Raw genomic sequence first — 13,290 nt, forward strand, 5'->3', positions numbered from 1 at the left:
CAGCTGAGATGTCATCTGAACTTGGGTGGCACCAAATAACCGCAATAGGCTGATAAGGCGGGTCCCAGTCCTCTTCCAAGTAAACTGTGGTGCGGTTCGTTACTGAGAATGTAATCCAAACCAACTACACCAAACAACCACAAAATGCAAGGTTTTATGGGTATAAGAAGATGGATGTTGACATTTGATATCCAGCAGTTACTAGCATAATAAACTGCGGGCAAACCACAGTCTGGACTGAGGCTCATATTCAGCTATTTCCTTGAGTGTTTTAACTGGTATGAACACTAGAGAATGTGAATTACGGCAAAGGGTACAGACAAGTCCATTATGCTTAGCTAAAGTTACAGGGACTAAAATCTGTATGCGGGATAACAAGTTACCAAACTCTGTTCAATAAACAAGCCACTTGTGAGTCCATGTGACTTTTGTTTAGAAGTAATGGTTTGCTTGTAATTGGGCAGTGGGATCTTAAACAAACCAAATACAAAAATGCAACAAAGTAAATTTTTCCACTCTGGTTTAGACAAAAACAAACCGTGGGTGTGATCGCACCCTTATTCTCACCTTCACTCCTGTAGTCCTCCTGAGAGCCGAGCAGACTCAAGGCTGACAGGTGGTGACTGGAGAAAGCCGGCCAGTCAGGAGTCACCAGCCCGACACTGTGGTCTTGTCGAGGTCTGCTCCGTGAGCTGAGCAACGACGAAGAGCTGTCTGATTTCATTCGTAACACTGCTGCATATGATACAGGCCGTGCTGCAACAGCTTTGGCGAAGTCTGAAAAAGACAGAAACACACGGTGAAGAGTTACACCTTGAGCTGTCATGCCATTGCTGTGGAGAGAAAAAAGGTGACCTCTTGATGGATAGTAATCAAGTGACTGAGAGTGAAATCGGTCATAACTGCTCAAAGGTGAGGCACATTTGGCCCTCCATTTACACTTGCAGTGCAAAAAAAAGCATGTAAACGATTTTTCTAGCATCCCAAAGTGTTTATATCTCTGTAGGAATTCAGGAAAGCTCCACAGGTGTCCTAAGTTTTTGTGAGTCAGTGCTCCCACTACATTCATTCAGCAGCGGCGGCCCGCTGCTGCAATATTTTTACCGCCGCTCCTGTGGGATTCGATTAAATGTCAATCGCATATTAACGTTGTTTTCGGCCACTTCTATGCGAGGCTGCACGCCGTCTGTGGTGGTGAAAATACATGCATCCATTATGAGGACGGAACCGAAGGGCCTGAATACTGTGCTGCTTGGCTGTTTGATGGAAAAAAATAAATTTTTTCCTGAGTGGAGGGTCAAACTACATAGACACAGAAAGTCTGCAGAGAAACTGCTGAAGTTGAAGGGAAAGCGACAGGTAAAGGTAGAGCTTGTGGCTGGATTTCGCAACTTACATAAACTCATAAAACACCCTCTCAGGTCTTGATTATCAATAAATCTGTGCTAAAGTTAGATTTGTCATCAGCTATAGTTTATTTCTTTAGTTGCAAACTGCCAATGAGGCTTTCAATATTTCTTTTTACCTGACCTTTATCCAAGGACAAATTCTTGTTTACAATATTATTTTTATGTTAGGCTTGTGCTTCTGTTTTAACATCAGTGGTGTTGGATAGCAATTAATGTGTGCTTAATTAATTAAAAAAATAAGTAATTAAGTAAGTCATCAACTGTCATTTTATTTCTTTAACTGCAAGTTAAAGAAATGTCTAAAAAATGCCCCAGGGTAAACACTGTGAGTGAGTTGCCAATGGATGATGTTTTGAGACAAATAACTGTTTGGAAATGTATGTTGCACCGTGAAGGGATGTGTATACACAAAATATATGTGGTAACTGAACACTTGGAAATGTCCAAAAGGATAGAAAGAATTATAAATACAGTGGCTAAAAAAATGAGAATATCTCATCATCAAATAGTTGGAGTCAAATTCTATACTATGGGGAACAATTTGCTACAAAATAGTGTTACACATGCAAACATCCTGTTGGACAGAAACACAGAAACAAATATAGATAGCTAGAGAAAGGAGATGTCACGATTCAAAGATATCTCTGAGTGAAATCTGGGAAAACATTCACATTCTCCTCTTTCAAGGTACCACAGGTTCACTGCATATACATCACTGTCATCAAAGTCCCAAATTGAGTAAAATGGTAACTGCAACAGAACAGGAGAGAAACAGCTTCCTTTAAAGTGAAAGAGTCCACAGAGGTTCACAATAATATCCTTTCTGAAATGTAAGCTACAGTCGGGCTGTCACAACTCATTGCTGTCACCCTGTTCTTCTAATACTTTACAGGAATGCAATCTCCTTGAAAAAGAAGAATTTGCCAATACCTTGTCTTTTATAATAAATATACCAACTCAAGTTTACACACATAATTGTTATTAAAAGTGACAGCTGATAATTAATACATTTTTTCCAAAGAAACTGTGACAAAAAATAGTACTACTGGAGATAGGAAAGCTGTACTGCAAAGATATTGTGCTTAAAGAAAAATGTAAAAGACTAGAGGCTTGAAGCTCAACAAGAGTCTAATCAGAGCCCTGGAAAAGGGGGATGGGGTGTGTTTTGCACTACATGATAAAGTGCTATGAAAGAACTGAACAAAACTGAGAAATAATTATGTGCCCTTGGGGACTTGTCAGCTGAAAAAATACTGCTATCTGCAAATAGAGAGTGGGCAATTACTGTATTACATATTCTGGGGAGAACTGGGATAGGGAACTCTAACCTAGCCCTAACCTAAATTAAAGGTATTGTGAGTTTGAAAATTGATAAACAAAGCAATTAGTAATTGGTTGGTAATCAGTTAAGACGTTTATCTTGCCGAGAATCAGCTCAGTAGAGGTTTAAAGGACATTCCCAGAGCTGATATCCATGGTTAGCTGAACAATGTCCAAGCCTTCCACTGCATCTGAAAATGTGCTTCTGACAGCTTGAAAACTTAAAAAACATATTTAGGGAAAACTTCATGTAGTAAGATAATAGGTAAGACAGCCTCTAAGGATGAGACACCTATTCCTCCTCTTATACCGAGTGAGGCAACTTTTCAGAGTAACGTGACACATTTTTTTTTTTTAACATAAATACCCATAGGTAGTTTGCTAACAGAAAAGCAAAAGCCATCAGTCTTAGCCAAGATCAAAGTGAACTTATGAATTGAAGCAGGAATAAAAGTTGACTGCAACTCAAGAAACTGGTAATTGGGGATATGGTGGATACATCTTCTGGGATTTCTCATTCAATTGCTTTCAGGTCTCCTAAATAAGATGAGAAAAGGAATGAAATTAATCTTTTATAGGCTTATGGTTTTGTCAGTGCAAAACAATCAAAGGCGAGAGCATTTTACATGGAACCTAAACCTATGTAAATTTAAATGTCATTTTTCTTTGTGCGGCAGACTTCTCAACGTTTCAAATGGCATTTCTTTGGAACTCTTATTATTTAATGATTTGATTTTGCACACTCTTCTATCCTCTTATCTTTCATGTGTTATAAATAGGCTATTGGACTATTCTATCAATTGTCATTTGATACTTGTGCTAATACCTATGCACCTAAGCAATTTGCAGTACTTTTCTGTCAAGCGAAAGTTAGAAAAGGTCAGTTTTCTTCCAGGAAGCAATGTTACTTTAGTTCAGACTGAGGCTAAATCCTGACAAATACAGCATATTATAAAAGAAAGAGTCTTTTGTCTGTTTGACTGGTGAAGCCGACAAGCGCTTGCTCTTGTCAGCTGTCACCTTCATCTGATAAAAGCAATGACCCTTGCAGATCCCACTGATCCCTATCTTTCGGAGGGTGCAAAATCGGAAACACTCATTGTTGTTGAAAGGCCTGCATCCTGCTGCATTTCAGGGAGCTCTAGAGCAATGCCATGAGTGATCATTTCAGGTCTTAACATCACCTTCATGATAACATCACCAAAGGAGACAATGGCCATTTTATACTTGGACAAAAAACAAGAAGCAAAATGCTCCTATTACCGTGTCCCTGTTGTCTTCTTTTTAATATGGACTGTAAGAAATAAAATGTATACTGTGCTTTTTTATATGAATAGTACACTCTGTTCTTGCTTTCCTTTGTCCTGCAAAGTGGAGTGTCTTTTGTCCTACTTACTACAATGATGTAATCAGTGCTTAAATGCATGCATGATCACTATATATGGTTATGTGTGGTTTTAAGTGATTCTATAGGTGGACACGCAGTTAAAAGTCTGAACTGGTGGGTTGGTTTGAGCCAAGTAGGTTTGGCTATGGGCCAAGATTTATAGTTTTGTTTACTTCAACCTATATAAGTGGATTCTAAACTCCTGTCTTTGTCACTTCTTTGTTGCTTGCCTGGTACATTGAACTGAACCATGCATGTATGAATAAAGAATCCACGGAAGACTCTGAACCTTTGCTTCTTAATTTAGACCCACAACGGGTGAATTAAAACTTTGCATTTACAGGACTCATTTTAAATTCGTACTTCTTTAGAGATATGCGGTATTATGTGTAATTGTCAATCTGGATTATCTTTGGGGAGATAATTTTCAGTACACTTATATAAATTCAACAGCATCAAATTTAGACATATCTTGTATATTGTCATGAAGGGTGTTATTAATATGACCAACTGAGGACCGCTTCTTGCTTTGAGACAAGTGAACAAATATGGAATAAGCAAACTACAAAGATAAGGTGAAACTGGTGGAGGACATGTTTCAGGTAAGCAGAGTGGAGAATGGGGTGAAACGTGGATGGGAAACGTTGCGGAAATGTCACCTACTTGTATTACATCGTTGGGTTAGCAGAGCACAAGACAATTTTATGAATCTTCCGCTTGTCTGCAGCCTCTGGACTGTAGTGTGAAAAATTAATTAGAATAACATAAGTAGGTGAGACGCTCGTGGGGGCTCAAGTAGACGGACATGATTAGCCATAGCCTGTAAGATTAATGAAGACCTTCACAGGGAGATTATATTGACTGAAGCTGATTATGCTTGAGACCATTTATTCGGCGGAATATCATTACAGATAGAACAATCCATATATCATATGCAACCTCACCTCACCTCATATCAGAGCTGACTTCTTACTAAAGCCCAGTCTTTTTTCCTGATCCCTGGTGCACTATGGGAATTTTATGAGTGCAAAATGAGTTGCTTCAACCTTGCCAGAGCAACGGTGAAACCACAACGGTCTAATATGATGTATGGTACTAATGCTGTTATGTCTCGCAAGGAGGATAGTGGAACTCTCTAGCTGGCATGCTCTGTCCTTACCTATGTTGTTTTGTTATAATTAGATATCCGCACAGAAAGTCACACATACAGTATACAGTATAATCCTACTGTAAAAAATGTCATTAAATCAGTTATACATTTTTTCTGTATCTTCAATCCTAAGCAAAAGACCAATAGACGATATTTGTTTTCAGTGATTCAGTGATTCACACACTTTGGCTTCAGCAAACAGTCTCATATACTACTATACTCTGAAATGCCAAATGCAAAATCCCTGCGTATTCGTTTACGTGTTGATCACTGCACAAACCAAACAAGAATGATCGCCAAGGCTTGGGTGTTGTGTCCAACTGCTCATGCTTATAGAAATCTACACCCATGTTTTTTTTGTTTTTTTTCTGGACCCAAGTTGTGAGCACAAGAGAATCTGCTCAAGTTTGCCAGCCAGTTGGTGAATGTCCATCAGGCGCCGATGGGGAGCCCAAACATAGATCCCAAACTTGCATTTTGTATGGTGCAGCTTTACATACTTAATGCCTTACAGCAAGGGAGTCAAACCCTGTGCCATGGCGTGATGAAAATATGCAGGTTTTCCGTTCCAACCAAAGACTACACCAGGTGATTTCACTGATTAGTTCTTCCTCTCTGGTTGTTTGCTAATCAGTGAAATCACCTGGTGTAGTGTTTGGTTGGAACGAAAACCTGCATACACTCGGCCTTCCTTGGCACACAGTTTGACTCCCCTGCCTTACAGGATTGTGACTACTAATTAAAGACCCCATGAAACTGCATCTTTACTTCCTTGATGTATTTCCAGTTAAAACTAAAATCTGTGATGGTTTTATTGGTTGGAATTTATATTTATATTTATGCCTACTGGTGCAACATGAGGTCACCATTAAAGATACTCTGTTTTCCAGTAAGTAAAAGTAATGGGAGTTCATTTCATGGGGAATTTAATGCTTCATGCTAGCACTGACCGTATTTGTATCATTTGGGTTACTGGGATGTTAGTTTGTGCAAAGGATACAGGGAATTGACAATCAACTTGAATGTTTTTTTTTGTTGCTGTTGTTTTTTGTTTTTTGCCCCTATGTCCTAAGAGTGACTTTTAACAAAACTCCATAATGCATTTTTTTTTTTACATTTATTTTGCAAGGTATATATTCATTGCATGGTCCAGCTTTGTGCACTGCATGCAAATACCCATCCAATTCCCCATAGGAAACCATATTTCTGGTGCATGACTCCTTTGCCCTTGGTGAAAATGACTTCATGCATCACTTATACGGCACTACACATCTATATTCCCCGCAACCCACTTTTAATATTGAGATACCTTCAGAGTTAGCTGAGGCACAGTTGAATTACCATACCGCACTTAACACTCCAAGCAACAGTGTAGTTCAATCAGGGGCGGACTGAGAGAGAAAAAAATGGCCCTAGACATCATGTCTGCCTAGCCCACTTTCAAACATGAGAGAAATCTAATTGTGTTGCCCTCTTTGCTTACCCTGTGCTTTCAATATGTATAGAATAAAAAAAGGACGGGACAGTGGAGAAAGGTAGAGAGGGAAATAGAATAGATAGGCTATTGTCCTCAAAGAGAACACTTTCAGAGCATTCAGAGAGAACAGTAGGTCAACAATCGATTCTGCAAGCTATCGTGTCAAAAGTATCATAATAGACAAAGACCACATCGCAGCCCAGGAAAGTGCTGCTCGTGGCTCCTGCTGCTGATGATGTTGAAAACCAGTTTGAAGTGCAGCACTCTTGCTAAAAGGTGATACATTTCTGATGGCTGTGCGTGCTAAAATGCATGCTCAACTCTCAGTGCTATTTTGTCTAAAGGGGAATACCACTCATTATAAGGATTCTTCCCTTGTTCCTATGTTCTGGGGTTAGTCAAATAATTATTGGGTAACAATAATTAACTGTCCCTCAAAGCCAGAATCCAGAGAATTTAGACTCAACATTGTGCCATTTGTTTTTTGTCTCTGTGGCATTGTTTTAAAATCAGTCTGTAGAATCAGTACTGCAGACAAAATGTTCAACACTAACTTGAACCTTTTGGTTATTGATAAAACACTGCTGAGCTGTTAATATGTGGATGGATGATGACAGGGAATAGAGTTCCTTCAGGAGATCTGATAAAAGTCCACTGAGAGCCATCGATCTAAAATGACCCAGCAGGAACAAGCTCAGAATATTTATCCCAAGGCCAAAGGAAAAAAAAGAGAAAAAGCCAACAAAAGTAAAGACCTGTCTTTGCTTGTTATGAAGACAACAACATGCCTGAGGACAAAACAGATGTATGGATTGTATTTTCTTGTGGGGCGTTTTATGTGCTGGCTAAGCAACTTAATTTGTCTGCTTTGTGTTGTATCTCCTGGCTCTCTCATTACACAGACATATATTAATTTATGCTGTAGCTATCAGGAGATGCAGGCCACCATTGTACAAATTGACAGAAACAGACACAGTAGCTTATGTACAAGAGGCAGAATTGTGATCATTACTTCTATGCCATATTTGAAATGCATATTTGAATATGTGGATATGTTTAATTTTGTATGTAATGAAAAGATAAACACATTGCACAAACTGTTTTTCTTTCTTTCTTTTCAGTTTGTCCCAACATGTTAAATATTTGTTATATTGAGTCTGCATGCTGAAATAACTGAAAAAGCTCTACATGTATAATGGAAGCAGTAGGCACACTGGGCCACTAGAAGACCAGATTGAGTCAATATGAGTTTTTGTGATGTTATCTTTGCTAAAAGGTCAACGATTTTCACTTTAAGAATTCACATATTATTGTAGGGCACTGGGCAATCAACTTGGCTTTGACTGTGGAGCCATGAACAGCTGTGCAAAACAGAGAGCCAAGCTCCTTTTCAGTAATGTCAGACAGATGCACAGTGTAGTAAATAGGACACTGATTTTATAACTCATATTAAGTATGTATGACATTTTAGATTTGAAAGTAGTTCTATCAGTTCCATACAAGAAAATATATCCTTGTTATACCCATACAATCATGTAAGGTACTGTTTTTTTGTTTGCTTTTTTCATCCTCTCTAGAGCCACACACTGGTATGACATCAAAGATTGAGGGACAGGGCAAACTCTTGGACTATATAGTATAGTAAATCATTTTCACTAATTACTTTTTTATTATTATTATTATTATTTATCATATATTGTATTTGTATATGTATTTGTACAATTTGCACTGTTTCCCAGCACATTGACACTCACACTATAAATAAAATTTTACTTACTTACATAGTAACACAAACTGTCTTAAGGAAGGAAGAGCATACAGCAAACAAACCTATTTGGACAGTAAAGTATGATGTGTTGGCTCTGTGGTCTTAATACTTTGGATGTGGGATAACACAATGACTATAAGTTTTAAGTACAGAGTGTAAGCTTTAATTTGACAATTTAAAGAACTACAAAATGTTTTGGACATGAACCCTGTATTTCAGCAAACCTTAAAGCACTACACCAAGTTTTTGAGAGATTGGCCTGTTGGTCAACTTCCCCGTTGAGTGATAAGAACATAGACATTAAAATCATCTATGTGTCACTGGTAGATCATTTACTCTGATGCCCCATGCTAACACTTTAGCATGCACTATGCTACTGTAAGTGATAGTAGGCAACTAGCATTAACCGAATGAACAGTGACTCTTTTAGATCTGTGACCCATTAACATCACTATCCTATTAATATCTTAATATTATGAGCTCTTTCCAGCCTTAATGCTTTTCACATATCACATGTTGACCACACTTGACTCTAAATTATGCTGGTGCAGTATAAAGTAAATGGCTGACTAAATGACTGCAAGTGAAGAAAGAAAAGGGTCTGAAATATCAAACCAGCTTTGTGAATTTATGGTCCCACTACAGAGGAATGGATGATTTTAGCACTGGTTTCTCCCTACTAATTTCTCCAGGGTCCAATGAGTAAATTGAAACCATCATGATCAAATTGGTGGGGAAATACAGCATTGCGATTGTTATATCACACCTTATCACATATGTATTTGTCTTTTATGTCTTATTTTTTATCCAGGTTTGTAACTTATCCTGTTTGTCTCCTTATATGCTTATTTTACTTTATTTTATTTGATCTTATCTTCACGTCCGAAGGGTGATATGATCACCCTTCATAAAGAGAATAGTAGAAGAGCAAAGAAGAGTAAAGAAGAAGAGCAAAGAGAAAAGCGGACAAGGTCACTATATTATTCTCTATATTATTGTCATTTTCTGTTTAGCAAATGGGCAGAGTATGGAATACGAAGGGAGAAAAATCAATCCCCAGTAAAGCGCTATAGGACCTATAAGATAGAGTCTATGCATTTTTCTGTGATGCAATTATTTTGCAAAGGAGGAAGAATATAGGAGGTGATATAGCAGAGGGCTAAGAGATACCTGAAATGAACAAGCAGAGAAAATGTTGTCAACTGTACACAACCGAGGTACCATGGAACCGAATCCTGAGATCAAAAATCAATGGACAGAATTGACTCAGCAGAAACAAATTAACTGCACAAGCCACTCAGGCCCTGTTTATAAACTTGATAAACCAGTTGAGGACTTGAAGAACAGAAAACAGAAACTGGAGATAAAGACTTTGTCAGCACTGTATCTGTATTTTCACTGTTCAATCCACAAGGTATTACAAAGAAAATATATAAATAAAAGGTACTGTAAGTTCACTGCCCTCAAATATTTTTTTTATCTTATGTAAAGGGCTTTCATTTATTCATGACAAAAAGCTCATTTCCACCACAGCTGAATCCACTAGTTTTGAAAGGAAAATTTTCTAAGAAAGTAATGCGATTCTAGATGTAGCAGTTTTATTTTGGCATATACTTGCAGAAATCCGAGGACATTTGATTTTGAAGCTGTGTTGTAAAAAAAATCATTTCTGGATTGAGTATGTGCGTGTGTGTGTGTGTGTGTGTGTGTGTCGGAGGGAAGTAGAATATCTTGGTTGCAATACAAATACCGACTGTAGCTAATTGTCTCTCTTGTGTCTGTCTGGAGTGTCCGGTGATCTATGATTTGTGACAGTTAGTGCTGTCATCATTTCTTGGAAAACATGAAAAATATGATCACCGATATCTAAAAGGATACTGACTTTTTGCTCCCTGCCTGTATTATACATATAAGCTTTGAGGTAAAGAGAGTGGTGCGATCCTTCACCTGATATTACGCCATTTTTCTCATTTAGTAATCTGAAAAAAGACATTCATGCTTTTATTTCTTACGTTTTCATTCTGGCACCAAGCAAAAGCTTCTTTTCACGTCACCGTTTTGAACAAAACGTGGCAGCTAGGCTTTTAACAGGTACAAACAGGTGAAATTCACTGGTAACCTGCTAGGGGTAGAATCAATTGTAAGATTTTACTGATTACTTTTAAAGCATGGTTAGGTGTGGCCCCAGGCTATATTGCAGACATGTTAATCCCCTATGAGCCAGTGTGCAGCCTCAGATCCTGAGGCAGTATCCTGGCTGTTTCACAGTTCAGGCTTAAGACAAGCGGTGACCGGGCTTCTGCCATCATGGCCCTGAGGCTTTGGAACGACCTGCGTCAGGAGCATGGGCTAGCAGAATCAGTATCATGTTTTAAATCACTTGTGTGATGTCTTTTACTATATTAATTTTACTCCCATAGGCTCCGATTCAGAGTTGGCTCACGTAAGTCATGCACCTACATTCTTGAGCAAGGCAAAAAGTACCTCAGCCAAGATACTCATATTCTGACTTGTGCCACACAAGCGTGTAGCTCTGAGTTGGGGCGGTGTAGGGGAGAATATTTAATATTTAATGTATCTTTTGCACCTGTCCACTGGGTTGGCAGGTTTCTGACCTGAATACGTTTTTGTCGATTGTCACTCTGAGTGGGCCAGTCACACTGCCACTTGCAAAATTAAAGAATATTGATAAATTGAGATTTCTATAGGCCTAAAGTAAGTACACTCAAATAAAAGAAATGTATTATTGCAATGATGCAAAATGCCGTGCAGACGAATGAGCCAATTTAAGTTTAAATATTATTTGAAAATGGTACATAAAATAACATTTTTTGCCCTCTATCTAGGAGTTCTCCTGCATACATCTGAGGTCCTAAGCAATCATTGACCTGCCACTTATAGCCAAGGACAGCCTTGACTATTTTTCCCATCAAAACTGCTTTCCTGTATTCATTTTGAGTAAAATAGAATTCAAGAGACATTTGACACTGTGGCAAACACAGTGGAAGGCAGAAAATATTCTTGAGAGCCTGTTGATTCTTTATACAGTTTTCCTATTACTCTGTGCAAGATGCTGGAATAAACATCACTGCACCTATCCAGCCGTGGCCTTTGCCTTCATTTCACACAAGGCAGATAGACACCCACTACAGTTGAAACATTATTTCTGACTTATCCCTCGAGTGCTTGTATTGGTCTGAAAAGCCCCATATAATCATTGTATTTCACAGTAACATTGCAATTCAAAATTCTTTCTTATTGTCTTTGACTCTACAGGAGGCTTGTTCAATATCTGATTGACTGGAAGGATTTTTGCGTGCAACATCCGGTCTAAACCCTGTCATCACTCTTCTAAATTAACATGCTGATCAATATTTCCTGAAAATGGAGATAGCTTTTTTATGTTCCTTCATCCTTGGAACTCTTTGGGTGGATGGTAGGACAGCATGTCACAACAAGCAAAACCAAAGACACCGTCAGTGGTTTAAATCCCTCGAGGAATTAAGTTTTGCTACATCATGCCTTGAAGTGTCTTAAGAAACTGCACAGAATCCGACAGTATTTTGTCAGTGCTGCAATTTGATGATCTGTGCCAAAATCCACCACACTGTCCTGTGTTGTGTTGTGTCTGACTCTATCATAAGTCTTAACAATTCTGTTGTGTAAATTGTTTGTCTTGTACCGCAACTACAAAGCTGTATGTTTTTTGGGGGTCGATGCAAAGCGACAAGCTCTGCTAAAAGGGTCTGTCCGTTACGAGTAAAGTTGAAGTTGAAAGTGGACCAAATGTCGAATGTTCAGACGTGTGGGGCGATGAAATGTGACACAGCTGAATAGTAATTTGTTGGAAGAGAAAATTGCACGGAGGGAGAACCAAATACTGATTGTTGTGTCTCCGCTGTTTGTACCTATGGAGGACCAGATGTTCTCCCTAGTGGGCGGTCGTAAAAATTGGTTGTAAGCCAGAGCCACAACCACTGACTGGACAAAGAATATAGTCGAATGATTTGACATAATTCATGGTGGAGGCTATAGCAACCTAGCTTTAAATGTTGTGCGGAGTGAACTGTAAAATCTTCCGGTTTGGGTTTCGACTGAAGGTCTTGTCATCACACATAGCTTAAATCTTTTGGCTTGGTTTCCTGATTTTTAGGGCTAGAACTTAGTCACTAGTGAAAGTTGCATTTTTGTACTTTGTATATTGCTTAGAAAGGAATACATAATACATACTAACCCTTATTCACAGGTACACCCTTTCACACTGAAAATCAACCTAGGGCCGACCAAACTTTTGATCTCAATGTAAAAGCCTTACACTTAGTCTCACCGGGCAACACAGAGGCACTGCACTACAATGTTGCTTTCCGTATAGTACATTGGTACCAATTATGGCTAAGCTAGCACGTGTGATTACTACCCAATAGACTCCAATAGTGCAAGCCGCCACAGTGTACCACAGGGTACATCAAATTTGATATCCAACACTGAAAAAAAAAACACTGATGCCTCTTTTTACAAAATTATCACTGACATGAAAATAAAGCTCAGTATGGACCACAATTAAAGTTATGAATCATCTTAACACATTTGCCTACAAAATAGTGCTTGAGGATAGAATCATTTCAGATGCCATTTTGTTCCCCAAAATGGAAATAGTGTGTTTTGGAATGACACCCTTCATATCTTTGTTCACTCTGAATGTCTGACAGCCAATAACAATAAACCCCAGGGACTAAACCAGAGCACCTTGATTCCTGCTACTCATACAGGTAATTTTCA

The 13,290-nt window shown here is 38.5% G+C and overlaps 1 protein-coding gene across 1 annotated transcript in view; it reads right to left on the reverse strand.

Annotated features, from left to right (window-relative positions):
- Positions 1–13,290, reverse strand: part of cntn5 (contactin 5) — an 80,069-nt gene that overhangs the window by 64,301 nt on the left and 2,478 nt on the right. Inside the window, exon 2 of the mRNA XM_078284078.1 lies at positions 568–777. Within this exon, the coding sequence (XP_078140204.1) occupies positions 568–777 (210 nt within the window). The remainder of the gene's footprint in view (positions 1–567; positions 778–13,290) is intronic.

This window comes from Centroberyx gerrardi, chromosome 6 (assembly GCF_048128805.1).
Source record: "Centroberyx gerrardi isolate f3 chromosome 6, fCenGer3.hap1.cur.20231027, whole genome shotgun sequence".
In the NCBI taxonomy this organism is placed as follows: Eukaryota; Metazoa; Chordata; class Actinopteri; order Beryciformes; family Berycidae; genus Centroberyx; species Centroberyx gerrardi.